Source organism: Globicephala melas, chromosome 9, assembly GCF_963455315.2.
Source record: "Globicephala melas chromosome 9, mGloMel1.2, whole genome shotgun sequence".
Taxonomy (NCBI): domain Eukaryota; kingdom Metazoa; phylum Chordata; class Mammalia; order Artiodactyla; family Delphinidae; genus Globicephala; species Globicephala melas.
This window is the reverse complement of record NC_083322.1, coordinates 12,171,561-12,199,385: the sequence shown is the minus strand read 5'-3', so window position 1 is coordinate 12,199,385 and position 27,825 is coordinate 12,171,561. Positions and strand designations below refer to the sequence as shown.

Genomic DNA, 27,825 nt, shown 5'->3' with positions numbered 1-27,825 from the left:
TTTATTATCTTACAGTACTAGTAGTAGGTCAGAAATTTGACAGATTTCACTGGGTTAAAATCAAGTTGTCAAGGAGTGTAGGACTAAGGTCCCCATTTCTTTGCTACTTGGTGGCTGAGGGTCATTTCCAGGTTCTAGAGACCGCTCATGTTCCTTGCCTTGTAGCTCCCTTTTTCCATCTTCAAAGCCTGCAGTGGGGGGTAGGTCCGTCTCATGCTTTGAATCTCTTCTGTTGTCACGTCTCTCTGGCCAAATATTCTGCCTTCCTCTTCCACTTTTAAGGGCCCATGTGATTACATTGGTCCCACCCAGATAATCCAGGATAATCTCAACGTCCATAAGCATAATCACATCTGCAAAGCTGCATTTTCCATGTAAAGTAACATATTCATGGGTTCTGAAGATTAGGGTGTGGACATTTTTGGGGGGCATTATTCTGCCTGACACAGACGTCATTAAAGTATAGATTGTATTTTAAACCTTGGGAATAGAAAGTATTACTCAAGGATAGTGTGGGGTTGTTTCCTGAATCTTCATCTGCTGGGACATTACTTTAACCTTCCTTGTCCTATATGACCAAATCTCTTGGGTATCCTGAATTCCTCTATCACTTCCAGATCTGGGATACCTGGAGAGATGTTTTACCAAGTTCTCAACCAGAGGACTGGTACCTGCTTTCTTGACCTTGTTAATCCCATGGTCTGAGGCCAAACCCAATTTCTGCCCTTCTTTCACCTCCTCTCAGCTACCTCTACCTCTTAAGCTCTGTTGCTGCCCTGATACTGTGTTCTCCTTGGATCTAAATGACTTCTTCATCTTGCTCTGGAGCTGCCAGGCCTCCCTTTGGACTTGACTTGTGATTGTTGTCACTGTCCTGACATTTCTTTTCAACCTCCTACCCATCCACTAGCTCTCTCCCTTCAGCCTGCTGCATTTTTGGGAGAGTTTATTTCAGTACCCAAGATCTGAGACACAATTGAGAGCTTCAAGCCCTTTGAATGTTAAGAGAGGTAGCAGGAAAACAGAAGCCAGCGTCTGTTGTGATGCTATGGACTTGCCTATAATTTCGAGGCTAAGAGCACAGGGCTGAAAATCTGACATTTTGGGTTCCATTTCAGGTTCTGATATTTACCAGCTATAATAATGTTAAGTAATCTATATTAGTCTCAATTTTCTTATTTGTAAAGTAGGAATAAATGATAACCTCAAAGGCTTGTTATAAGCATTAAATGAGATAATGGATATAACCCAGTACAGTGTAGAAAGTGCTTATTTCATGTTTTGTTCTTGGTTCTTCAGATCATTATGGGATGTGGACAGAGACACAAATAAGAAAACATAGGATACTGGTGTGATACATCCAAATATTTCTATTTGGATGTTTTATTTTGAATTTGGGGAAAGTTGCGGTTAGTATTGTCAATGGCAGAGCCACTGGGATGCAGAGGGAGTAGTATGGTCTTATTTGTCTTTAGTGACGTTCTCAATCCAGGTGATATATTTCTGAACATTGGTGTAGATGCCCACATCCCCTTCCCTGAAGTGTCCGACCTCGATCCCCTGTAGCTTGCCTTTGCAGATGACAGTAGCAACGGCCACCTCCTACAAGGGATCATGCAGAGAGAGGGAGAGAGACAGACATGGTCAGATCTTCTCCCTATAGGAGCCCTCTCGTCCGCAATGTGGATGCGCCCTGTCTAGAGGTAGCATGCTGCATCAGGAAAAGAGCAATGAGTTGGGAGACTGGAAGCTTGAGTCATTTATCTAGCTTTGTCGTAACTAATCTTGTGTGACATTGAGAAAGTCAGAGAAAAACCTTGCTAGAACTCACATGTAAAATGAGTCAAACTCCATTTGTTTGAACTGGTGAAGCCAGTTTCAATTTGTGAAAAGTTTCAGTTAATTTTTTAAAAGCAATGCCCGTTTCATAGTTGCATCTATGAGAATAAAAACCTAGCAAAGTGTTATTAACTCTAGATACTGCGTGATGCCCCTTTAATGAATACAGACATCTCTAAGGAGGGCCCTTTACTGAAGGTAATGGGGGGCTTTGCTGCAGCCTTATCAAATTTTCAAAAAATTATGAAGCTGTGGGCTTTCAATTTTTTAAATATCACGATTAAATAGTTAACTGGACATATATAATACAAGTAAGTGAAAGTTGAATAGAGAGAAAAGATTACCCCAAAAATTCGACTGAGCACTTTCACAAATTTAACGCATATGGAGTTTCTGTGGCTTTTTCCTTGTTCGGTTTTCTGGCAGTCTGCATCAGACATCATGGGGGCCTCCAGGTTCTGCCTTAAATCAGGGTGTCTGCCTGAGGGAAGACAGGAATAAAAGAAACCTTCCTGTTCACAATTTTTTTTTTCACAATTGTTATTTAGTGCTCCAATTACCGCCTTCTATTTCAACTGGTGTTTTGTGTGTGTCTGAAGAAAATAATGAGACAAAGGGAAGACATGATTTTGTGCATGGTTAGGAGAGTTAAACTTGAGGATTTTGAAATAGCCTTTATGTCCCTTTAAAAAGCAGAGTTTTCTTTCTTCTCTGTGTCTGTTCTTGGAGGCATAAGAGGTGACCTGACTCAAGTTCTCAGGTGTCCTCCACATGTTAAGTGAGCCAGTATGGGAGAGGGGAGCACAGACTCTTTAACGTGAATTGTACCTCTGACGATCAGGAATGGCGTGGCCTCTGTGCAGAGTCAGGTGGCCTGGTGGCCCCCTCTGCCAAAGCTCTGAAGAAGCAGTGGAGCATTAGTCACCCTGGGAAGGGAGGAGCTTTGGACTTCTGGGAGGGTCTCTTTTTGTCAGACCACTCATATAGTATCTCCCTTTGGTTTCCATCCATTCTCCTCCCTTCTCAGCTATACAGACATGGGTGCTCCTCTTCAGGGATAACTGATGACCCTGGTTTTCTGTGGGAGGTGCACTCACCGCTGTTGTCTTGGCTCCAGTCCAAGCCTGAAAGCATACAGATGGTGCCTGGCTTGACGGTGCTGGTGGCGAGGGGAATGGGCTGGACTTTATGGTTGAGGATGGCGGGCTTAGCCAGCCTAATGAGCATGAGGTCATCCTGGGGGGAACTATGACTGTAGTTCCAGTAGCGGACAATCTGGATAGGGTCAATTATCTGCTCTGTCCCATCTCTGATTCTGATCCTGAGATTTCCCAGCATCACTTTCAGGTTTCTGGAGGGATAAATGGTTGGAAGTAATCATCATCATCATCGTCATCATCATCTAAGCTGATGTTGAATGTTATAGTGTGCCAGATACTTTGCCAAGGGCTGTATCTGGATTCTGGATTACGTCATTTACCACTCACAACAAATCTGTGAGGTGGATTCTATTTTGAATCCCCATTTTACAGATGAAGTAACGAACGGAGGCACATAAGCGTATTCACCCATGTCACACAGTTGAGTGGTGGAGCCTTTAACCACTATGTTTTTTTATGTAGTGTCCTTAATGTAGTGGAGAAGAAAAGGATGCATGGCATAGAAATACTATTTTCCCTCCTTTCCAGCTCCAGCCTATCAGATTGGGTTATTTCCATTCTGGTGGAGGTAAGAGAATGAGGTGACTTGAGTGTTGGGTATCTCCTGTTTGCTTCATCAGATCTACTCACAACTCTTTCATCCTGCTCTGTACTTTGGAAGGTGATATATGTGGATTAAGTCAGTGGGCTTTCTGGTCCTCTAGCGTTTGATTGGTATTTGGCCAATAAGAAGCACCAGAAAGTAAGGGGAGGGAGAAGGGAGAGGTTGGAGTATTTATCCTCCCATCTTTCTTCCTGTAAGGTTGCCACAGGGCGTGGCTGTTGGCTGTCTCTTGACCAATGGTTACAGCCCCATCAGGCAGTCCCTGTGCACAAGCGCTCTCTCTCTCTGTCTCTCTCTGTCTCTCTCTCTCTTTCTTTCCCCCCCTCCCCTTGTAAACATTCTCTCCCCCGCTGCTTTAGGTCTAGGGGTAGTAACTGCACCTTTCTAATACTAAACGCGGGGGGACTGAACTATTCCCTGTGTTTTCCCTATAGTGAGACCATATCTTTGTCATTAGTTCTTTTTATGAACTCTCCTCAACTTAATCAAATTTGAGTGTACCATCAGTTACCTGCTGGTCCCTTAACTGACAAAACACATTCCTATTGCCAGTAGAAAACTTTAAAAACCGAAGGGAGACTGAGGAGGCATAGTACGTAGAACGGGGCTCCTCAAGAGCAGCACTGCTGACGTCTGGGGCTGGGTACTGCTCTGCGGTGGGGCTGCTCTGTGCGCGGTAAGGTGTTTAGCCACATCCCTGCCCTGGCCTCTGTTTGCTGGGTAGGCGTCCTTAGCACAGCCTCCCCCGATCCCTCATCCCATTGTGACAGCCAGAGATGTCTGCCTTTGCCAAATGTAAATACCCTGGAGGGGAAGCTGCCTGTACTTGAGAACCACCGACGCAGAATGAGTAGTAGCTGTTGTAGTGGGTAAGGATGCCCAGCACTCACGGTAGGTAGCAGTGAGCAGGCGCCAGCACCCAGCTGCTTTTGATGAGGACACCCACACAGGGGTTGAAGTGAGACTTGAGGTATACCAAATAGGGGGCATGGTCTTCTTTCTGCACAGATGATTGAGCGGGGAAAACTGTCCCTGAGAAGCATATATAAGATGTTCTTAGAACGAATAAGACAATCAACAACTTCCTAGTTGAATAGAAATATGGATGATTTTAAAGAAGTAATCAGTTGGCCAGGAAATGTGAAAATGTTTGACATTTTTTTCGAATCAAAATGTAAATCAAAATGACATAGTGTTTCATCTAATATTTATACTAATCATTTTTGTTTAATATTGGTAATATTCAGTATAAGAAAGTACAATGAGAGAGACTCTCATTTAGTGCTTATAGGAATGGGAATTTATTCTATTTTCTTGAAAAGTGATTTACAAATGGGCATCAAAAATTGTAAATGGTTCGTCACCTTTGACCTAATATTTCCAAAGCCAAGAATTCTTGATTCTAAAGAAATAATCAGATGTAGACAAAGATTATTAATAAATGTGCTCATTTTAACACTATTTATAGTAGCTAAATGGTTGAAATATGAGTGTCCAGTGCAGTAATGTTGGACATTGAAATACAAAAGTATATGAACAAATGGAATGTCATATATATTAAAATTGTATTTGTAAAGAATATTAAACAGCAAAGGAAATATTGATAACCTTTAAGTTAAAAAATAAAAATGTACATTAATCCAGTAATCTAATTGTCTAAAAACAAGTAAAGAAACAAAAATAAACCATTAAAAATAAATAAAGCCTGGGAGTAAATTCAGACAATGCATTAGCATGTGTTGACTGAGGTGGGATTATGAATGATGTTTATTTTTTCTGCTTTTTAATATTTCCAAATTTTCTAGTATGAACATGCAGTGCTTTTATAAATGAATTATGTTATTTAAAAAAAAACTAGAGGGCTTCCCTGGTGGCACAGTGGTTGAGAGTCCGCCTGCTGAAGCAGGGGACGCGGGTTCGTGCCCCGGTCCGGGAAGATCCCACATGCCACGGAGCGGCTGGGCCCGTGAGCCATGACCGCTGAGCCTGTGCGTCCGGAGCCTGTGCTCCACAACGGGAGAGGCCACAACAGTGAGAGGCCCGCGTACAGCAAAAAAACAAAACAAAACAAACAAACAAACAAAAACTAGAGAATAAAGAGGAGGAAGGCTGATTCTAGTATCAGAAATATTGTTCTTGTCTCAGCTGCCCTTGGTTCTTATGTTAATCCTCCCCAAGCCCAGTCTTGTACCTCACCACCCCCTTCTCTGTGTGGTCACACAGTTAGAAACCCCAAGGAAAAAAGGGTGGAGTATTATTAAGGACAAGAGACATTGACCTCTTGTTCTAAATGCTTTACATGGATTTATTTAATCTTCACAATGACTCTGTAGTGTAGGTAGTAATATCCCCATTTTGACTGTAGAAACTGAAGCACAGATAGATTAATTAACTTGTCCAAGCTCACACAGCTGATTTGTGATGCAACCTAGGCAAATCAGGGTGTGGTGGGAAAGGCCTCACCAGCAAATTCTGCCATCAGAAGAACTTCATGGTAGTCAGGAAGTGTAGGACATAGGGCTCTAGCATTTGATCTTTTGCTCCCATGTTCTCCATTCCCTGCATTCTGAGTCTCTAAGCTTTTGAAAAAGGGTGCATATCAGATGTCAAAATGAGTACTCTGTCCTTGTGACTACACTAGGCTTGCCCACTGTGTGATGAAGCCCACATTTTGGAATAACCAGGGTGGAACACTCACTGTTGAGCATTCTCTGAGGCAGGTGTACACCATAACCTACCCCATAGCTTAGCATTGGGGGCTCAGCCTGTCCCGAGAGCCTTTGGAGTCTGAGAGGGGAGACCCCTAATTATGCTTCTGACAGTTTTTCTTGACTCTTCTTTTGCACCTTCCACACATCCTGCCTCTGCCTCACTCCATCCTATATTAACCCGTGCCTTATAGGACAGAGTAGAAAGTCATGGATACATACCAGCAAGGACACTCAAACAGAAGATAAATTTCATAGCCGTCTAAATCTTTCCTTGTGAGGTGCGGTAGACCAGCAGAAAATGGAGTTCTCAGCTCAGTATTTTCCTCAGGAACACCTAGGAGAGTCAGTGGGTATGGTTAGGCATGGGGGCACGCAGTGGGATTGAAAAGCAGCTCTGGGCATAGACAGGAAGGAGGAAGAGGGCTCCAGATAGGCAGATGGAGGCCCTTCTGCTCCAGGGAAGGTGGGGGACTGTGCCTCTATTGGGGTCTCTTAGGGAAGGACAAGGAAGCCTAGTTCCTAGACTTCTGCATCCAGGTCCCTCTATTTGCTGTCCCTAAAAGCCCATCTGCCTAAAAGTAGTTAAACTGTCTGTGGGAAAGGGAGCTCCAGGCTTAGGACTTATCTCCCCATGGAGTTTTTCAGGCCAGGGCTGTGGGGGACAGGATTCTCCACCTTAGTTCATGAAGACAGTGTGCTCAGGTTTGCTCTGAACTCCCTAACAGTTACTTATCCTTTCCTTCAGCCCCTCCCATCTTTATTACACTAACTTCATCTTTCCCAGTGGTCACTATTACATCACTCAGCCATCATCACCAGCTTGGTCTGGCTGTTGCGATCAGCACCTTTGAGCTATGGAAATGTGGAAATGGAAAGCATTCATTGAGTGGTTGTTTTGACAGTTGGAGAATGACTTACATTCTAGATTACATTAGATCTAGGATCTACTGAATGGCTGGTGACAATTCAGAAGGCAGTACCTCTACGTGTTTTTTACCTAATGAAAAGATTTCTCAGCCAATAACAGACTGCCACCGTCATCCCTGGCTAGTTGGGAACACAAAGAGCAGGGATGCTAATAGTTAACATTCACTGAGCACTTACTGCATCCCAGGCACTGAGCTAAGTTCTTTACAGACATTGTTAGTGGTGATTTTATATCAGGTTAGTCTGAGATGTAAAATTAATTATGCTTTGTATCATTCTAGCCCCTGAAAGTTTCCTAAACTCATAATCTCATTTCAGTATCACAGCAACCCTGGAAAGATGAGACAGGGGTGGGGCTGGTATCATTTTTTCTTTTTTCCTGACCTGTAGGTGACAGACCCAAAACAGAGAATTTAAATGATTTTCTCAAATCACACATGGCTGGAAAGACTAGAAGTACAATCTACATCTTACTACTGGATACCCACCACTTTTCAACCACATCCTCCAGGCTTCAACTCATTAACCAGCATTCATGGATCTGGGAAAGCTATACAGTCCCTCACACAAATTCCCTGAAGTGTGGAATGAGAAATTAACATGACACATACTTTCTTGAACCTCACAATGAACACAGAGCTACATTGGGAGTAGGGCTGGTTTATGAAATATATTTGAGGTTCCTAGACAGGATGGAGTTATGGAAGGTTTTCTGTGGTGGGAGTGGGATTAGTTAAAACAGGTAAAAATTTGGGAAAGAGATATACTTTACTTTCAGGTTGTTTTCCTAGATCTTTTGGAAAGATTCTGGACCAGGAAGGGAGTTTGAGGCTTGTTCGAGGATGTGAGGACTAAGAACAGAAAAGCAGATTTTCTGGAGGCCTTGGCACTGGGGACGCTGCTACCTGTTGATGAGCTTCACATTGGTATCTCTAGCCCAGAGCTCTGGTCCCACATATACAACTGCCTCCTGGAAACCATTGTTTGTGTCTCCTCTCAGCTCCTGAAATTGAGCATGTCAAAATTAAACTCCTTACTCCTCCAGCCTTTCAAATTCATTCTGCTACTTGTTTTCCTTATTTTAGAAGACAATTCTACCTTGCACTTTAAAAAATTTTTTCTGACCACTCAATCCCAAAGTCCATCCTACTTCCCGAAGTCTCTTAAAGCCATCCATATCTTTCCATTCTCACTGCTCTCACCCCAATCCAGGCCATAATCTTGTCTCACTTGAACTAATGCATGTGCTTCTCTACTGTTGCTCAACTTGCCATTCTTTTACTCAGATTTTGTTTCTAAGGATTTTGTTTACACCAAGGATCAATACTGGAAGGAGAAGCCTCTAAATGACAGACTTGTAGAATCTTCATCCCCAGTTCTCTCACCTGCACTTTCTCCTGCTGTTCAGAATCCCCAAGCAGGATATACCTTCTATCCCTGCTTTGTGCCTGTTAGTTTCCACTACAACCTTATCCTCAGGACAAGATTCAGGCATCAACATGAAGTGTATCCTATTAACCTTGCTGATGATAACTGGTGAGTGACTGAAGGTATCTCATGCTTGATTGGGGCTGTACTAGGAGATGAGGCTGTGGAGCTTTGTTGGGGAGGGAGAGCTGATGGATTAGGAACAGGAAAGTTTGGGAAATAGGTAATATACTAGTCATTTTCTGTACAGGCTCAGTCATTTGTAGAACCTAACTAAAACTTTTTTTTTAATTTAATTTTTATTTTTGGCTGCATTGGGTCTTTGTTGCTGTGCGCGGGCTTTCTCTAGTGGTGAGTGGAGGCTACTCTTCGTTGTGGTGTGTGGGCTTCTCATTGCGGTGGCTTCTCTTGTTGGGGAGCACATGCTCTAGGCATGCGGGCTTCAGTAGTTGTGGCATGCGGGCTCAGTAGCTGTGGCTCGTGGGCTCTAGAGCTCAGGCTCAGTAATGTGGCGCACGGGCTTAGTTGCTCCACTGCATGTGGGATCTTCCTGGACCAGGGCTCGAACCTGTGTCCCCTGCATTGGCAGGTGGATTCCTGCGCTGCTGCGCCACCAGGGAAGTCCTAAAACTTTTATTATGGGCTTAAAACCTCATCTGAATGTCTGATAAATTTTCAGTAAGCTTCTCTCCATAATTAATAGACCTTGCTGGAATTTTGATAGGAATTTCATTAAACCTATCGATCAGTCTGGGGAAAATTGCTGCCTTTACTATGTTTAGTTTCCCAGTCCATGAACACAGCATGTTATTCGTTTTCTTTAGTTCTTTGATTTCTTTCTTCAACATTTAAAATTTTTCAGCATAAAGATTCTGTACATATTTTGTTAACTATATGCCTAATTATTTCATTTTCTTTGGAGTGATTGTAAATCATATTGCATTTTTAATTTTAGGTTTCATATGTTCATTGTTAGTATATAGAAGTGTGACTGATTTTTATGTGTTGATTTTGTATTCCCTGACCTTGCTGAACTCATGTATTCTAGGAGTTTTTTGTAGATTCCTTGGGATTTTCTATGTAGACAATCATGTCGCCTACAGGAAGGGACAATTATATTTCTTCCTTTGCAATTGGATTTAATTTTCTGATATTTGTTAAGGATTTTTGTATCTTCTTGATGACAGACATTCTAACAGGTGTGAGATGATATCTCATTGTGGTTTTGATTTGCATTTCCCAATGATTAGTGATGTTGAGTATCTTTTCATGTACCTGTTGGCCATTTAGATGTCTTCTTTGGGAAAAAAAGTCTATTTAATTCCTCTGCTCATTTTTAAATTGTTTTTGTTGTTGTTGTTTTTGAGTTGTATGAGTCCTTTATATGTTTTGAATATTAACCCTTTATCTCTTTATATAGTCTGCAAATATTTTCTCCCATTCTGTAGGTTACAATTTCATTTTGTTGATTGTTTCTTTTGCTGTACAGAAGCTTTTTAGTTTGATGTAGCCTCACTTGTTGATTTTTGCTTTTGTTGCTTGTGCTGTTAGTGTCATGTCAAAAAAGTCGTTGCCAAGACCCATGTCAAGGAGTTTCCTCTCTATGTTTCCTTCAAGGAGTTTTATGGTATCCCATTTACAATAGCATCAAAAACAATAAAATACTTAGGAATAAATTTAACCAAGGAAGTGAAAGATCTGTACAATGAAAACTATAAGACTTTGAAGAAAGAAATTAAAGGAGACATAAACAAATTGAGATATCCCATGTTCATGGGTTGGAACAATGAATATTGTTAAAATTTCCATACTACCCAAAACCATCTATAGATTTAATGCAATCCCTATCAAAATTCCAATGGCTTTTTTTTACAGAAATAGAAAAGAAATCGTAAAATTTGTATGGAATCACAAAAGACCTCAAATAGCTAAAGCAATCCTGAGAACAAAGCCAGAAGCATCACACTTCCTGATTTCAAACTATACTACAAAGCTATAGTAATTAAAACATTGTGGTATTGGTGTAAAAATATAAACATAGAACAATGAAACAGAATAGTGAGCCTGGAAATAATCCCCTGTATGTACAGTCAGTTGACACTTGACAAGAGAGCCAAGGACACTCAATGAAGAAAGGATAGTTTCTTCAACAAATGGTATTGGGAAAACTGGATAACCACATGCAAAAAAATGAAATGGGAACGCTATCTTACACCACTCACAAAAATTAACTCAGAATGAATTAAATACTTAAACCATGGGATTCCTAGAAGAAAACATAGGGAAGAAGCTCCTAATTGATTTTCAAATGTTGAACCAGTCTTGCATACCTAGCAGAAATCCCACTTGGTCGTAGTGTATGTATAATGTTTTTTATACATTGTTGGATTTGATTTGCTAATGTTTTGTTGAGGATTTTTGCATCTATGATCATGAGGGATTTTTTTGTAGTTTTCTTGTAATGACTTTGTTTTTGTTATTAGGATAATGCTGGCCTAATAGAATGATTTAGGAAATATTCCCTCTGCTTCTATCTTCTGAAAGAGGTTGCAGAGAATTGGTATAATTCCTTACTTAAATGTTTGGTAGAATTCATGACTGAGCTCATCTGGGCCCAGTGTTTTCTGTTTTGGAAGGTTATTGTTTAATCGATGTCTCTTAATAGATATAAGTGTATTTTTGTCTATTTCTTCTTGTTTGAGTTTTGGCAGATTATGTTTTTCACAGAATTCATCTAGGTTTTCATGTTTGCAGGCATAGAGTTGTTTGTAGTATTCCTTTATGGTCCTTTTACTGTCCATGGGGTTGGTAGTGATATCTCCTCTTTCACTTCTAATATTAGTAATTTGTGTCCTCTCTCTTTTATTCTTGGTTATATTGGCTAAGGCTTATTGATTTTTCTGATCTTTTCAAAGAACCAGTTTTTGGTTTTGTTGATTTTCTCTATTTCTTATTTTCATTTTCTTTGATTTCTGCTCTAATTATTATAATATTGTAATATCTTTTCTTCTGCTTATTTTGGATTTAATTTGCTCTACTTTTTCTAGCTTCCTAAGGTGGAAACATATTATTGACTTTAGATCTTTTTTTTCTTTTCTAATATATACCTCCAATGCTAAAAATTTCCTTCTCAGCACTGTTTTTCCTGCATCCACAAATTTGGTAAATTGTGTTTTAATTTTAATTTAGTTAAAATATTTTTAAATTCCTTTTGAGATTTCTTTGACCCATGTGTTATTTGTAAGTAAGTTGTTTAATGCCCATGTATTTTGGGATTTTCTAGCTATCTTTCCGTTACTCATTTTTAATTTAATTGTAGTGTGGCCTGAGAGCAGACACTGTATGTTTCCTATTCTTTTAAATTTATTATGTGTCTTGTATGACACAGAATGTGGTCTATCTTGATGAATTTTTCATGTGAGCTTGAAAAATATATATATTCTGCTGTTTTTGCATAAAGTATTATGTAATTTTTTTTACTATATCCAGTTGATTGAAGGTGCTGTTGAGTTCAACTATGTCCTGATTAATTTTCTGCCTTCAGGAACCATCCATTTCTTTCTTTTTTTTTAATTTGGGGTATAGTTGTTTTACAATGTTGTGTTAGTTTCTACTGTACAGCGCAGTGGAGTTCCCTGTGCTATACAGCATGTTCTCATTAGTTATCTATTTTATACATATCAGTGTATATATGTCAATCCCAACCTCCCAATTCATCCCACCCCCCCACCTTGGTGTCCATATGTTTGTTCTCTACGTCTGTGTCTCTATTTCTGCCTTGCAAACTGGTTCATCTATATACCATTTTTCTAGATTCCACATATATGCGTTAATATACAATATTTGTTTTTTCTTTCTGACTTACTTCACTCTGTATCAGTCTCGAGGTCTATCCATGTCTCCTCAAATGACCCAATTTCGTTCCTTTTTATGGCTGAGTCATGTTCCATTGTATATATGTACCACATCTTCTTTATCCATTTGTCTGTTGATGAGGAACCGTCCATTTCTGATAGAGGGGTGTTGAAGTCTCCAGCTATGATAGTGGATTCAACTATTTCTCCTTTCAGTTCTATCAGTTTTTACCTCATATAATTTGAGGCTCTCTCATTGGGCACATGCACATTGAGAGTGGTCATGTCTTCTTGGATAATTGACACCTTTATCATAATATAATGCCCCTCTTTATCTCTGGTAACTTTCCTTGCTTTGAAGTCTGCTCTGTCTCAAATCAGTATAGCTATTCCTGCTTTCTTTTGATTAGTCTTAGTATGATATATCTTTATCCATCCATTTAATTTTAATCTATATGCATCTTTATATTTAAAGTGGGTTTCTTGTAGACAACATATAGTTGAGTCTTATATTTTAATCCATTCTGACAATCTCCATCTTTTAATTGGTGCATTTAGACCATTGACATTCAAAAGTGATTATTGATATAGTTGGATTAATATCTACCATATTTGTTACTGTTTCTTATTAACAATAATAAGAATGTTTGTTTTTGTCTTCCACTCTTTTTCTGCCTTTCGTGATTTTAACTGAGCATTTTATATGATTCCAGTTTCTCTCCTTTCTTAGCATATCAGTTATACTTCTCTTCTTTATACTTTCCTGTTTTTATATGGTTGCCCCAGAGCTTGCAATATACATTTGCAACTAATCCTAGTCCACTTTCAGATAGCATTATGCCGGTTCACAGGTCGTGTGGAGTACCTTATAATAACAAAGTAATCCTAGTTCCTCCCTCCTGTCCCTTATATCATTGCTGTCATTTCACATATATATGTGTATATGTAAGCATACATAATTGAATACATAGTTGCTACTATTATTTTAAGCAAGCTGTTATCTATTATGATATAATGGATATTAATTACTATTAAAAATAGGAAAAAGTTTTTTACCTTTGCTTATTTCATCTTTAATGCTCTTCCTTTCTTTATGTAGATCTGAGTTTGTGTTGTGTATTATTTTCCTTATCTTAAAGATTTTATTTTAACATTTCTTTCAAGGTAGGTCTACTGGCAACAAATTCCCTTAATTTTTGTTTGTCGACAAAGTATGTCTCCTTCACTTTTGAAGGATAATTTCACAGGGTACAGAATTCTAGGTTGGTGTTTATTTTCTCGCAATACTTCAAATATTTTTCTCCACTTTCTTCTTGTTTGCATGACTTCTGAGAAGTTGGATATAATTCTTCTTTTTTTTGTTCCTCCATAGGTAAGGTGTTTTTTCCCTCTGGCTTCTTTCAGGATTCTTTCTTTATCTTTGATTTTCTGTAGTTTGAAAGTGATATGTCTAAGTGTAGTTTCTTGGTACTTATCCTGCTTGGTGTTCTCTGAGCTTCCTGGATCTGTGATTTGATATGTCATTAATTTGGAGGAAATTCTCAGTTATTATTATTACAGATATTCCTCTGTTCCCTTCTCTCTGTTCCTTCTGGTATTCTCGTTATGCATATGTCACACATCTTATAGTTGTCTCACAGTTTGGGGATATTCTGTTCTGTCTTTTTCAGTCTTTGTTCTCTTTTTTCAGCTTTGGAAGTTTCTATTGATACATGTGGAAGCTCAAAGATTCTTTCCTCAGCCATGTCCAGTCTACTAATAAACCTATCAAAGGCATATTTCTGTTAGTGTTTTTTACTTTTAACATTTCTTTTTGGTTCTTTCTTGAGATTTCCAATTTTCTACTTATATTCCCCTTCTGTGATTGCATGCTGCCTCCTTTATCCATTAGAGCCTTTAGTAAACACCTCCTCCTAGTTACAGGAAAGGGAAAAGGTGGTCTAAAGCCTGCTTCCACTGGGATTGGGGATAGAAGATGAGCTGCCTGCTCAGCCCTGGTGAAGCCGTGGTGTGTGGGCATTTTTTCCTTTGTTGTTTGGTTAGAGTAGGGTGGGTATTGTCCATAAGACGTCCTGTTAGACCACCCTTTTCCCTTTCCTGTAACTAGGAGCAGCAGGTTTTTACTTGGAGGTCATTTTTGGGTTTTTTTTTGTTGTTTGTTTGTTTTTTTGTCTTTGTCTGTTGGAGGTTCTGGGTTGTGGGCTGCTCCTGTGCCCTGTCCTGGATCTTTGGAGATATAAGTAAAAGGTAAACGCAGGGAAGTTACTGCCATGTTGTTCCTTAAGTCCCCAGTTTTCTAGGCAGTACACTTCCTTCTTGTCAACTTTGAGTCTATGTTTGTTTGTTGTGTTTGTTGTGCAGGGTTCTTTTAGTTGTAAAAGGGAGGAGCTGGGAGGAATGGGGCTACTCCATCTTGGATCAACTGTAAGTTGAGCTTTCATGTTTTGGAGGGTAGAAGATGAGAGACCAGTGAAGTACCTTAAGAGTCAGGACGGAATAAAAATGTGATTTTATACAAGTCAGGGGAGTCTGTTTCTAAGAGGAGGGTGTAGTTAATGTGTTCTATGAGAAATTAAGAGAGTTAAAGCTACAGATACAGTGAAGGCATATAGGTGCATTAAAATGGAGTTAAGATTTGGCCATTTGAAGTATGGCTCAAGGGTGTTAGGACAAGGGAGTTCCAAAGAATAAGAGCATGGTTGAAATGATAAATAAAGGAATCTAACTTGGGTAGAGAAGGAAGTAAAAACAGGCAGGGTCTGATAAGAAATGGAGGGGGGAAAAGAGTCAATGTATATAAGTTTATAATGAGTTCTTAGAATCAGTGACTTTATAAAGCTCTGTTAAGAGTGACACAGTACCTTGGGTCACAGGGCATCAGGGCTTTGGTGGAAAAAAACGTGGACACATTTAGAGTATATGACCAATATTTAGTTGGGGGGCTCAGCCAGTTTCATAACTCAGTCTTAATTAGTAGAAGATCTGTTCTTCACCTTTCCTTGGAAGTCCCAGTGGCTTCAAGGTACCCTGGATATCTTGTTGCTAGAGATAATTTGGATCTAGTGGTAGTGCAGACTTAGAAGCTAGTGAGAGATGGTCTGGAATCAGGGATAGATGATGGGAGTTAAATAAGAGTTAGATTTATGTACTGGAAGAGCTTAGAGTAAGAAGGAATGAGAACACTACCTATGCCAGTGGTTCTCAGCCTTTTTGAGCATGAGAACCCCTTTTAGTCTTAAAATATTGTGAGTCTTTTTTTTTAGATGTTGGGGGTAGGAATTTTATTAATTTTTTATTTATTTATTTTGGCTGTGTTGGGTCTTCGTTTCTGTGCGAGGGCTTTCTCTAGTTGTGGCAAGCCGGGTCCACTCTTCATCGAGGTGCACGGGCCTCTCACTGTCGCGGCCTCTCTTGTTGCGGAGCACAGGCTCCAGACGCGCAGGCTCAGTAGTTGTGGCTCATGGGCCCAGGTGCTCCGCGGCATGTGGGATCTTCCCAGACCAGGGCTCGAACCCATGTCCCCTGCATTCTCAACCACTGTGCCACCAGGGAAGCCCTTGAGTCTTTTTATGATGTTATTAAAAACTTATATAATAACAAAAAGGTGAATTAACTATACAAATTGCTAAAGCAATTTGTATTTTATTATCAAAATAGTATTTAACTGGATTTCCTGTCCACTCTACTTTTGAAATAGGTCTCATATCCATCTACTTATCTGACCTTCTCCATCTTCATTGCTGCCACAGTAACACAAGCCACATCACTTTTTGCTAGGTCTACTTCAATAAACCTGTTTCTACTCTTGCCTTTTTTAACCCTGTGTCTAATCGGAAGCAAGTGATGTTTTAAAAATATAATAGGATCATATCACTCCCATACATCAAATTCTTCAAAATTTTCTATTACACTTAGAATAAAATACAAATTCCTGACTACGGCTTTGAAGCCCTGCTTGATGAGGTCCCTGCCTCCTCTCCAGGCTCACCTTAGGCCAATATTATCCTTGCTTTCTAGGCTTCAGTCTCACTAGTTCTTTTCAGATTCCTGAGCACTCCTAGTTCTTCCCCATTTTTGAGCCTTTGCACATGCATTTCCTCTCTTGGGAAACTCTTTACCCTAACCTTCCCATGGCTGTTTTTTGTCATCTTCTATGTCTCAGATTAACTGTCACTTTCCCAGCAAGTACTTCTTTGCCAGCCAAAGTAAATTAGATTTTTCATTTACTGCCCTTATTATTCTTTCTCATAAAACACTGTTACTGTCTCATCACAATTTGTTTTTTTTATTGTCTCTTCACAATTTGCTTATTGTCTACCTCCCTCACTTCATGAAGACAAAGTCTACTTTTGTCTTGGATACCCCTTTATATTTAACATCCAATATATCAATATTTCCTGGTACATATAAGTATTCAGTAAATTAAAAAAGCAAATGCATGCATATATAGATTTGGAAAAAAAGTACATGCATATATGTGCATAATATTAACTTTTAGTCTTCTGATGATGCTTGCTTCACATATGAATCCATAAAACCATTGCATTAATTTCATAGCCTTCCAGGGGACCCCTGCACACAAAGTGAGTTCTAATCTCATTAATTCATTTGTATAATATATATGTATTGAGTTTCTGCCATGCGCTAGACATTGTGCTAAGTGCTGGGGATATTGTACAAGTCATTGTTCCTCTACTATGTCACGTGTATAGATGGAAAACCAATAGACCCAGAAATATAAATTGACATAGCAAGAGAAGCCCCGATTAGAACATAGATTTTTAAAAAATTAATAGTTTTATATTTTCCTCTGTTCTTTCCTAAACTGGAGAAAGCAAGATTTGATCTAACTTGTTGAACCCACTAACCAGTAATTTTTTTAAAGTGAGATTTATTTTGCTTTATGTATCAGGGAGAACACACTCCAGAGAACCTCAGAAGTGTCCCAGTTAAGGGGGAGTTGGAAGGGGTGTCTTACAGGGTTTGAGCTTGTGCTGGATAATTCTGAAGATGGAGTTACAGAAATGGGGTCAGTTCAGAATTAGATGCAGTTGAGAAGAGGGAACATCCTAATCCTAATTGGGGTCCCCCAACCCTAACTGGGTACCTCAAAAGTTTTATTTAGGAGCTAGGAGGATTATATTAGGGCTAGAGCTATCACTGGTAAAGAAACAGCAGTAAGGCCAAGAAGGGAGGTGTCAGTCAATATCTGACGTTTAGTTATTTGGTGGGTTATGGAGAGGCTTTGTCTATGTCTTTTTTCTGAGCATTATTTTGCACTTTATCAACATAAAAATGTTCTTGAAACTGCCTTAGTAAGAAATAACATTTATTGAATACATTATATGCCAAACATTCCTCCAAGCTACTTACATATATTAACACATTTAATCTTCACAATCGCCTTAGGCGAGAAGTTCATTTATGATTTCAGTGTACAAATAAGGAAATCAAGATATAGAGATTTACATAATTTGTTCAAGTTCACGCTAGTAGTAAAGATAGAGCTAGAATTTGAATCCAGGTACCTATTTCCAGAGAATAAGTACTATTTTATATTTAAGTGCCCATCAGTACAAAGTATCTCTCCCTATGTTTTCATGCCAGAATTAAAGTTTTTATTTTTTATTTAATTAATGAATTTATTGCTGTTGGGGTCATGATGACTAGTCTCAGAGCATCCCTGCAATTCACTAGTAGGAAAAGTCAGGGAGCTGTAGGAAAGGCTGCATTGCTGTGACTATGGATAGAACCAAGAAGCCTTGAGCCTTTGGGAGATTGGAAATGAGCTAAGCTATTCTGGAAAGCTGCAGACAGGGTGAGGGGAAGCAGGGAGGCCATGTCGAGGAGAAGTACATACATGGGATTTAGGATCAAATAGACTGAAATCAGAATCCTTGAACCAACCATCATTCACTAGTTGTATGGCTTTAAGTAAGTCTCCTAATGTTAAGCTTTTACTCTGTAAAATAATATAAAATGTATCCACCCCAGGGTTTTTTTTTATTTTTCCTGTGAAAATTAAAAAACATTTTAAAAGTACCTAAAGTGCTTAGTACAGTGTTTGTGCAGTATGGAACTCTAGTACCACATGGTAGACTAAGTGATTAATGTGGTAAATATTGATATTATTGGACACTGGTGTCTTGAAATCTCCATAACCACACCAAGTTTCCATTAATCAGCTGGGTTGTATCCCTGATTCTCCCCTCTCTGTGTTTCAGGTGTTATCTCATTTGTTATTGAAGACACTGAAGACCTAAGTCATCTTTTCTATTTATTATACCTGAAATCCAGTTACCAGTCCTATATGGGGACTCTGATTGCTTCTCAGTGGGTGATAACGGCAGCACACTGCTTCTTACCGTAAGTGATGGGGAGCAATCTACTCTGTTAAGGCTTCAAGGCTGGGGCTCAACGCTCCTTGTGGAAATTCTAAAAAACTTGTGCTGGTCAGGAAATCATAATGATTTGATGGTGAGGGGGAGCTCAGCTACTTGGATAAAACTTAACTACACGTTCTTATGTTTAACGTGTCCGGAAAGGAAAAAGTTTTATGTTATAAAATAATATCTTACATACATATAAAAATAGACCTGCAAATTGTTCTTAATGTTTTTAAGATTCATCTAAAACTGTTAGATGTGACGGTATTTTATTTTTCATTGCTGTATTATATTTCAGTGTGAATTCACACTGGTTCTTTTCGTGACAGACATTTGAGTTATTTCTAGTTTTCTGCTATTTTGAACAGTGTTACTGTAAATGTACTTGTACCACGTACCTTAGAAAGTATTCTTGTGTATATATCTGTGATACATATTCTGTATGTGTGTGTGTGTGTGTATTGGTATATTCACATATCGGTTTATATCTGTAAGTACACCTCTTGGTATATAACTAGAGCATATAATTAGGAGTGGAATTGCTGGGTCATAAGAGCATGCAAATGTTCACTTTTACACACCCTCCAGCAATTTATGAGTTCTTCCAACACTGGGTATTGTCAAGCTTTTTAATTTTTTTGCTGATTAAGTGTCAAATATCTTATTATCATTTTAATTTTATTACCTTTACTAGTAGTGATGATTAACATCCTCCGCCCCCATCCTCCTCTTCCTTCTCCTTCTGACAATAATGTTTCTTTTGGGAACAACTCTTTTATGTCTTTTGAAAATTTTGTGTATTAAATTTTTAAAATATTGCTTCATAGGACTTCTATAAATGCTCTAGATATTACTTGTTTGTCAGTTATATATGTTGAAAATATCTTCCACTCTGTGGCTTGATCTTCTCTTTATGGTGTATTTTGATGAATAAGAGCTCTTAACTTCAAGATAATTCACTTTAAAACTTGAATTATCCGTCTTTGTGGTTATTGAGCATTGTGCCAAGTTGAAAATATCTTTTATGACCACAAGATCAGAAAGATATTCCTTTATATTTACTTCTGAAGATTTTAAAGCTTTGATTTTCATATTTAAATTTTCATATAATTTAGATTTGATTTTTGTGAATGATGTGAAGTAGCGATCCAATTTCATTTTTTAAAGATAGTAAGCTAAATATCCAAATATCATTTGTCAATGGTCCCTTCTTTCCCCACTGATCTGCAACACCTGTTCTGTCATCTATCAAAGTTCCATCTGTATATGGGTCTGTTTCTGGGCTCTTGTTGCTGTTCCATTGGTTTATTTATTATAGACCACAATGCCTTAATAGTTATGACTTTATCATAATTTGTGATGTGTGATATGGTTGGCCAGCCATCTTATTCTTCATCAGGAATGCTTAGAAATTCTTTTACATAAATTTAAAAATCAACTTGTCAAGTTCTATGAAAAACTCTACTGGGATTTATTTGGAATTGCTTTGACTTTTTATATCAGTTGCAAAGTATTGATATTTTCTGATATTGATTGTTCCTGGCCATGGAGCTGAGATAGCTCTCTATTTATGTTTCCCTTCGATGCATTTCAAGAGTTTTATATTATTTGCATTCATGTCTTGTACATATCTTATTAAGTTTATTCCTAAAGTGCTTTATATTTTTCTATCATTTTAATTGACGTACTTGCATAAAATTATATTTTCTGTTTATTGGTGATGATGGAAATGCAATTGGTATTCATAAGTTGATTTAATAGTTTGTTGCTTTGCTATATTCTCTTACTATTTCTAGTAATTTATGTATATGTTCTTGTGGGTTTTCTATCCATCATCTTTGATATGCGCCATTTTCACTATTGTTTAAATTCTAAATAATTTTGGAAATTTCCACATGATTATAAACAGCTCATAGAACTCAATACCGAAAAAACAAACAACCCAATCAAAAAATGGGCAGAAGACCTGAACAGACGTTTTCCCAAAGAAGACATATAGGTGGCTAACAGGCACATGAAAAGATAGTCAGTATTAGTATTAGAGAAGTGCAAATCAAAACCACAATGAGATATCACCTCACACCGGTCAGAATGGCTATCATCAAAAAATGTACAAATAACAAATGTTGGAGAGGATGTGGAGAAAAGGGAGCTCTTATACACTGTTGGTGCAGCCAGTGTGGAAAACATGGAGTTCCTCAAAAAGCTAAAAATAAAACTATCATATGATCCAGCAATTCTACTCCTGGGTATATATCCAGAAAAAAATGAAAACACTAATTTAAAAAGGTACATGTACCCCAGTGTTCATAGCAGCATTATTTACAATAGCCAAGATATGGAAGCAACCCAAGTGCCCATCAACAGATGAATGGATAAAGAAGATGCGGTACATATATACAATGGGATATTACTCAGCCATAAAAAAATGAAGTTCTGCCATTTGCAGCAACATGGATGGACCTAGAGAATACTATGCTTAGTGAAATAAATCAGAGAAAGACAAATACTATGTGATGTCACTTATATGTGGCATCTGAAAAATAACACAAATGAATGTATATGCAAAACAGAAACAGACTCACAGATATACTAAACAAACTAGTGGTTACCAGAGGGGAGACAGAAGGGGGGAGGGGAAAATTAAGGGTATGGGATTAACAGATACAGACTACTGTGTTTGAAATGAATAAGCAACAAGGATATATTGTTGTATATCAATTGTTCTATACAATTGTTGTCTATTGTATAGAATAGGGAATTATAGCCAGTATCTTTTTTTTTTTAAAGAATTAAAAAAAATTTTTTTATACAGCAGGTTCTTACTAGTTATCTATTTTATACATATTAGTGTATACATGCCAATCCCAATCTCCCAGTTCATCTCACCACCACCCCTAGCCCCCCACCGCTTTGCCCCCTTGGTGTCCATATGTTTGTTCTCTACATCTGTGTCTCTAGTTCTGCCTTGCAAACCGGCTCATCTGTACCATTTTTCTAGGTTCCACATATATGCGTTAATATACGATATTTGTTTTTCTCTTTCTGACTTAACTTCACTCTGTATGACAGTCTCTAGGTCCATCCACATATCTACAAATGACCCAATTTCATGCCTTTTTATGGCTGAGTAATATTCCATTGTATATATGTACCACATCTTCTTTATCCATTCATCTGTCAATGGGCATTTAGGTTGCTTCCATGACCTGGCTATTGTAAATAGTGCTGCAATGAACATTGGGGTGCATGTGTCTTTTTGAATTATGGTTTTCTCTGGGTATATGCCCAGTAGTGGGACACCAAGAGGGGAAAGTGGGGTGTAGGTGGTGGTGGTAGGATGAATTGGGAGATTGGGACTGACATATATACACTAATATGTATAAAATAGATAACTAATAAAAACTTGCTGTATAAAAAAATAAATAAAATTAGCCTTATCTTGCCCTGCCCCCCCCCCAAAAACATAACATGGTTGTAATAAACACTGCTGTTGTGGGCTTCCCTGGTGGCGCAGTGGTTGAGAGTCCGCCTGCCGATGCAGGGGACACGGGTTCGTGCCCCGGTCCGGGAAGATCCCACATGCCGCGGAGCGGCTAGGCCCGTGAGCCATGGCCGCTGAGCCTGCGCGTCCGGAGCCTGTGCTCTGCGGCGGGAGACACCACAACAGTGAGAAGCCTGCATACCGCAAAAAAAAAAAAAAAAATCTGTGGGACTGAAAAGAAAATCAGCTGTTGGCTCAGCCCCAAAGGTGGCTGCACAATATACGTAACAGACAGACGTCACCGTGAGGCTGCTAGGGCACTGTGACACGTGTTAACGTGACATGTTGAACTCTCTGACTCAGGTCAGTCAAGATGTGCATGTGTTTTCTGTGAATATTTTTACTCATTCACATCCATATTTTCTTCCGCTCTCTTATGTGGTAGGAATTGCACCTTTAGATTGGGTCATATGGTAGACACCTCTTATCCAACTGCTGCCTCCAAATCACATTTCCTTCCTCATTTATTTTCCCCACTGGCTTCTGAGGCTGGAGAAAATTTTACTTGCTGCAATTGCAGTAAAATCTTTTGACATGAGGCCTCTTTTTCTGAACATTTGGATGAATTAGTTTCTGTGTACATGAAGGAAAATATCTCGCTCTGTAAAATCCTATTACCTTTAATGTAGTTCTTCCCAGAGCTTATCATTGGGTTGGACTAGAGCTGTATTTTCAAATTTTAGCAACTATAACAAGCACTGCTGAGTACTTCAGCTCAGATTACCCAACTAATACTCTAGTGGCAAAAGCTTTATGTGGGGTTCTAACCGTCAGACACTGGTCCGTTCTAGCTACGTCTCCAATATCACTGATGAACACAGATGAAAAAATCCTGAACAAAATACTAGCAAACAGAATCCAACAACACATTAAAAGGATCATACATCATGATCAGGTGGGATTTATCCCAGGGATGCAAGGATTCTTCAATATATGCAAATCAAGCAATGTGATACACCATATTAACAAACTGAAGAATAAAAGCCATATGATCATCTCAATAGATGCAGAAAAAGCTTTTGACAAAATTCAACACCCATTTATGATAAAAACTCTCCAGAAAATGGGCATAGAGGGAACCTACCTCAACATAATAAAGGCCACATATGACAAACCCACAGCAAGCATCATACTCAATGGTGAAAAACTGAAAGCATTTCCACTAAGATCAGGAGCAAGACAAGGATGTCCATTCTTGCCATTCTTATTCAACATAGTTTTGGAAGTCCTAGCCACAGCAATCAGAGAAGAAAAAGAAATAAAAGGAATACAAATTCAAATAGAAGAAATAAAACTGTCACTGTTTGCAGATGACATGATACTATACATAGAGAATCCTAAAGATGCCACCAGAAAACTACTAGAACTAATCAATGAATTTGGTAAGGTTGCAGGATACAAAATTAATGCACAGAAATCTCTTGCATTCCTATACACCAACAATGAAAAATCAGAAAGAGAGATTAAGGATACACTCCCATTTGCCATTGCAACAAAAAAAATAAAATACCTAGGAATAAACCTGCCTAAGGAGGGGAAAGACTTGTACTCAGAAAACTATAAAACACTGATGAAAGATATCAAAGATGACGTAAAGAGATGGAGAAATATACCATATTCTCGAATTGGAAGAATCAATATTGTGAAAATGACTATACTACCCAAAGCAATCTACAGATTCAATGCAATCCCTATCAAACTACCAATGGCATTCTTCACAAATTAGAACAAAAAATTTTACAATTCGTAGGGAAACACAAAAGACCCCAAATAGCCAAAGCAATCTTGAGAAAGAAAAACGGAGCTGGAGGAATGAGGCTCCCTAACTTCAAACTATACCACAAAGCTACGGTAATCAAGACAGTATGGTACTGGCACAAAAACAGAAATATAGATCAATGGTACAGGATAGAAAGCCCAGAGATTAACCCACGCACATATGGGCACCTAATTTATGACAAAGGAGGCAAGAATATACAATGGAGAAAAAACAGCCTCTTCAATAAGTGGTGCTGGGAAAACTGGACAGCTACATGTGAAAGAATGAAATTAGAACACTCCTTAACACCATACACAAAAATAAACTCAAAATGGATTAAAGACTTAAATGTAAGGCCAGACACTATAAAACTCTTAGAGGAAAACATAGGAAAAACACTCTTTGACATAAACCATAGCAAGATCTTTTTTGACCCACCTCCTAGAGTAATGGAAATAAAAACAAAAATAAACAATGGGACTTAATTAAACTTAAAAGCCTCTGCACAGCAAAGGAAACCATAAACAAGACAAAAAGACAACCCTCAGAATGGGAGAAAACATTTGCAAATGAAACAACAGACAAAGGATTAATCTCCAAAACATACAAACAGCTCATGGAGTTCAATATCAAAAAATCAAACAATCCAGTTAAAAAATGGACAGAAGACCTAAATAGACATTTCACCAAGGAAGACATACAGATGGCCCAGAGGCACATGAAAAGATGCTCAATATCACTAATTATTAGAGAAATGCAAATCAAAACTACAATGAGGTATCACCTCACACCAGTCAGAATGACCATTATCAAAAAATCTAGAAACGATAAATGCTGGAAAGGGTGTGGTAAAAAGGGAACCCTCCTGCACTGTTGGTGGGAATGTAAATTGATATAGCCACTATGGAAAACAGTATGGAGGTTCCTTAAAAAACTGAAAATAGAACTACCATATGACCCAGCAATCCCATTACTGGGCATATACCCTGAGAAAACCATAATTCAAAAAGAGACATGTACCACAATGTTCATTGCAGCATTATTTACAATATCCAGGACATGGAACCAACCTAAATGTCCATTGACAGATGAATGGATAAAGAAGCTGTGGCACATATATACAGTGGAGTTTTACTGAGCCATAAAAAGAAACAAAATTATTTGTAGTGAGGTGGATGGACCTGTAGTCTGTCATACAGAGTGAAGTAAGTCAAAAAGAAAAACAAATACTATGTGTTAACGCATATATATGGAATCTAAATAGCCCAGAGATGGAAACAACCTAAGTGTCCATCATCGGATGAATGGATAAAGAAGATGTGGCACATATATACAATGGAATATTACTCAGCCATAAAAAGAGATGAAATTGAGGTATTTGTAATGAGGTGGATAGACCTAGAGTCTGTCATACAGAGTGAAGTAAGTCAGAAAGAGAGAGACAAATACCGTATGCTAACACATATATATGGAATTTAAAAAAAAAATATCATGAAAAACCTAGGGGTGTAACAGGAACAAAGACACAGACTTACTAGAGAATGGACTTGAGGCTATGGGGAGGGGGAAGGGTAAACGGTGACAAAGCGATAAAGAGGCATGGACATATATACACTACCAAACGTAAGGTAGATAGCTAGTGGGAAGCAGCCGCATAGCACAGGGAGATCAGCTCGGTGCTTTGTGACCGCCTGGAGGGGTGGGATAGGGAGGGTGGGAGGGAGGGAGACGCAAGCGGGAAGAGATATGGGAATATGTGTATATATATAACTGATTCATTTTGTTGTGAAGCTGAAACTAACATACCATTGTAAAGCAATTATACTCCAATAAAGATGTTAAAAAAAAAAATGGTACTGAGGAACCTAGTTGTAGGGCAGGAATAAAGATGTAGACATAGAGAGTGGACTTGAGGACACAGGGTGGGAGGGGGAAGCTGGGGCGAAGTGAGAGTAGCATTGACATATATACACTAATGAACGTAAAATAGTTAGTTAGTGGGAATCAGCAGGATAGCACAGGGAGGTCAACTCGGTGCTTTGCGATGACCTAGAGGGATGGGTTAGGGAGGATGGGAGGGAGGCTCAAGAGGGAGGGGATATGGGAACATATGTATGCATATGGCTGATTCACTTTGTTGTACAACAGAAACTAACACAGTATTGTGAAGCAATTATACTCCAATAAAGATCTATTAAAAGATAAAAATAAGCTACAAGGATATATTGTACAACATGGGGAATATAATCAATATTTTATAATAACTAAATGAAGTATAACCTTTAAAAATTGTGAATCACTGTATTGTACACGTATAATTTATATATAAAATTATACATCAACTACATGTCAATAAAAAACTGGAAAAAATAAAATAAAAAATAGCAAAAAAAAAGACTATGACAGGAGTCAGACAGACAGGACAAGTGTCCCTGAAGTCCTTGGCATGGGGGCAGAGCCAGCAATCTGTACAGAGGGGATGGACACAGACTCACCTGCTCTCTCCCTGGAAGACTCGGCTGGTCTGCAGGTGGCGATCTTCCCAGTGGCCTTAGCTTGCTGTGGTGGTGGAGGCTCTTCCAATGAGAATATGCTCCTTCTGTTCAGGCAGTATCCTTCTTTCCTTCCTCTAACAGTCTCTGTCTTGTCAGCGTCTCTGAGCAAACACTTCTTCCTGATAAGTGTTCTTGGCAAAGGGAGCGGGTTGGGCAAGGAGGGGAAAGGAGTCTGTAGCCTCTGAAAGAGGAAGGTTCCCCCTAGAGGGATTCTAATACAGGGGAACGATTTTAGAAGAATTTAGAAAACAGAATACCTTAACACAGACTTACCCTTTCTCTGTGTCTGAATCTTCTTGAAATAGAGTGGAAAGAAAATATAGTAAAATGTTAACAAATAAGAGTCTGGGTGAAGAGTATCTGTAAATTATTTATTTGTACTTTCCTTACAACATTTCTGCAAGTCTGAAATTGTCAAAATAAAAATTTTAAGAAAAGAAATTCATCTGAAGTCACTACTATTAGTGAGCAGGTCCTCGTGTGTCCCATTGGCCCCATCACTGTCACACACTCTGCTCAGTCCCCTTTATGATAGGCTCCTCCTCTCTGGCCCCAACCGCTCACCTTCCAGACCATATGCTACGTGAAGGTGGTGACTATTCAGTATTTCTTGAGCATGGCACTCCACTGGATACAGGGAGTGGGGTGAGGGTGAACAATACTGAAGTCTTACTATCAAGGAATCTTTATTGCATATCACATTTAAAGTTTTCCTTTTATTATACTTTCCTTACTGTGAAGGCTACATGTGCTCATTACAAAAAATGGTTAGAAAACACTGGCAAGGAAAACTGAGAAAATAAAAACATTCATATTACTTTACACATATAGCTATAGTTATTGTTAACTTTTCTGGATGTGTACACTTTCTAGATGAGTAAGTATGTAAGAAGATAGGTAGGTAGATAGATAGATAGATAGATAGATACTGGGTCATTTAGAAAATTGGGATGATATTGTATATATTATTTTGTAATATAGGTTCTATAGGTTAAGCTAACACTATATTATAGATATCCCTTCAAGTCAAAATATAGATTTTGATGATATATTATTAT

General features: G+C 38.6%; 3 protein-coding genes across 3 annotated transcripts in view; 2 read left to right on the top strand and 1 right to left on the bottom strand.

Annotated features, from left to right (window-relative positions):
* The window catches only part of SSBP1 (single stranded DNA binding protein 1), a 67,296-nt gene extending 48,418 nt beyond the window's left edge, over positions 1-18,878 (top strand). Inside the window, exon 9 of the mRNA XM_070046298.1 lies at positions 18,748-18,878. The gene's annotated coding sequence lies outside the window, so the exon portion shown is untranslated. The remainder of the gene's footprint in view (positions 1-18,747) is intronic.
* On the bottom strand, positions 311-26,864 carry PRSS37 (serine protease 37). The gene is made up of 6 exons (XM_030853677.2): positions 26,708-26,864; positions 6,534-6,648; positions 4,494-4,635; positions 2,937-3,190; positions 2,184-2,320; positions 311-1,602 (listed from the first exon to the last, which is right to left on the bottom strand). The coding sequence occupies exons 2-6, from the start codon at positions 6,565-6,567 to the stop codon at positions 1,462-1,464; spliced, it is 708 nt and encodes a 235-aa protein (XP_030709537.1). The 5' UTR covers positions 6,568-6,648; positions 26,708-26,864; the 3' UTR covers positions 311-1,461.
* Positions 18,751-27,825, top strand: part of LOC115851771 (maltase-glucoamylase) — a 135,346-nt gene continuing 126,271 nt past the window's right edge. Inside the window, exon 1 of the mRNA XM_060305220.1 lies at positions 18,751-18,889. The gene's annotated coding sequence lies outside the window, so the exon portion shown is untranslated. The remainder of the gene's footprint in view (positions 18,890-27,825) is intronic.

Excerpts from the sequence above, each read along its gene's own strand:
- PRSS37 (XM_030853677.2), bottom strand. The coding sequence starts at position 6,567 with ATGAAATTTATCTTCTGTTTGAGTGTCCTTGCTG. Across the intron at positions 4,636-6,533 it reads CTGTTTGAGTGTCCTTGCTG|GGACAGTTTTCCCCGCTCAA; the intron begins GTATGTATCCAT and ends TATGCTTCTCAG. Across the intron at positions 3,191-4,493 it reads CCTGCTCACTGCTACCTACC|AAACCTGAAAGTGATGCTGG; the intron begins GTGAGTGCTGGG and ends TTATCCCTCCAG.